This window comes from Acanthisitta chloris, unplaced genomic scaffold, assembly GCF_000695815.1.
Source record: "Acanthisitta chloris isolate BGI_N310 unplaced genomic scaffold, ASM69581v1 scaffold18331, whole genome shotgun sequence".
NCBI lineage: Eukaryota > Metazoa > Chordata > Aves > Passeriformes > Acanthisittidae > Acanthisitta > Acanthisitta chloris.
Genome location: NW_008655628.1, coordinates 4,130 through 4,887, shown reverse-complemented (window position 1 = coordinate 4,887; position 758 = coordinate 4,130). Strand labels below are relative to the sequence as shown.

Here is a 758-nt window from a genome sequence, read left to right as displayed (position 1 = left end):
TTTGGGGCTGCTGGTGTGCCATGCCCATGCTAGCTGATGCCCTCTGCCCTCCCCCAGGCATTCGGGAGGCATTCCAGAACAAGAAGGTGGCCAGCCTCATCGGAGTGGAGGGAGGTCACTCCATTGACAGCAGCCTGGGCGTCCTGCGCACCTTCTACCGCCTTGGTGTTCGCTACATGACCCTCACCCACAGCTGCAACACCCCCTGGTAGGCCCCCTAAGGGGGAAGAAGGCTGGTGGTAGGGGATGTGGTCAGGGGGCTGCCCTGATGCTTTCCCTGCTCTGCAGGGCTGACAACTGGCTGGTGGACACCAAGGAGGAGGTGCCTGTGCACCATGGCCTCTCACCCTTTGGGAAGGTGAGGAATAGTGTTGGCAGCAGTGCCCAGGAGCCCTGGCCAAGGGGGTGATGTGGTTGTGGCACCCATCAGCCCCGTGCTGGGTGATATGCCCTGGGTGCAGTGTCCCACCCATCCATTTTTCATCCATTGACCCATTGATCCATCCATCCACCCACCCACTAGTCCATCTGTCCCCACTGCTAAAAGCCACCGAAGCAGCCCCAGCTTTGGGCTGGGAACAGGTCAGCCCCAGGGGACAGCCCCACATAGGAACCCCCAAAGGACCCTCCTGTGCAGCCCTTAGCACCCCATCCCTGTCCCCATCCTGGTCCCTATCCCCACAGACAGTGCTGGCAGAGATGAACCGCCTGGGCATGATTGTGGACCTGGCCCACGTCTCAGTGGAGACAATGAGGCT

The 758-nt window shown here is 61.1% G+C and overlaps 1 protein-coding gene across 1 annotated transcript in view; it reads left to right on the top strand.

Annotated features, from left to right (window-relative positions):
* The window catches only part of DPEP1 (dipeptidase 1 (renal)), a 4,134-nt gene that overhangs the window by 2,116 nt on the left and 1,260 nt on the right, over window positions 1–758 (top strand). Inside the window, exons 4-6 of the mRNA XM_009083994.1 lie at window positions 58–208; window positions 289–358; window positions 685–756. Of these exons, the coding sequence (XP_009082242.1) occupies window positions 58–208; window positions 289–358; window positions 685–756 (293 nt within the window). The remainder of the gene's footprint in view (window positions 1–57; window positions 209–288; window positions 359–684; window positions 757–758) is intronic.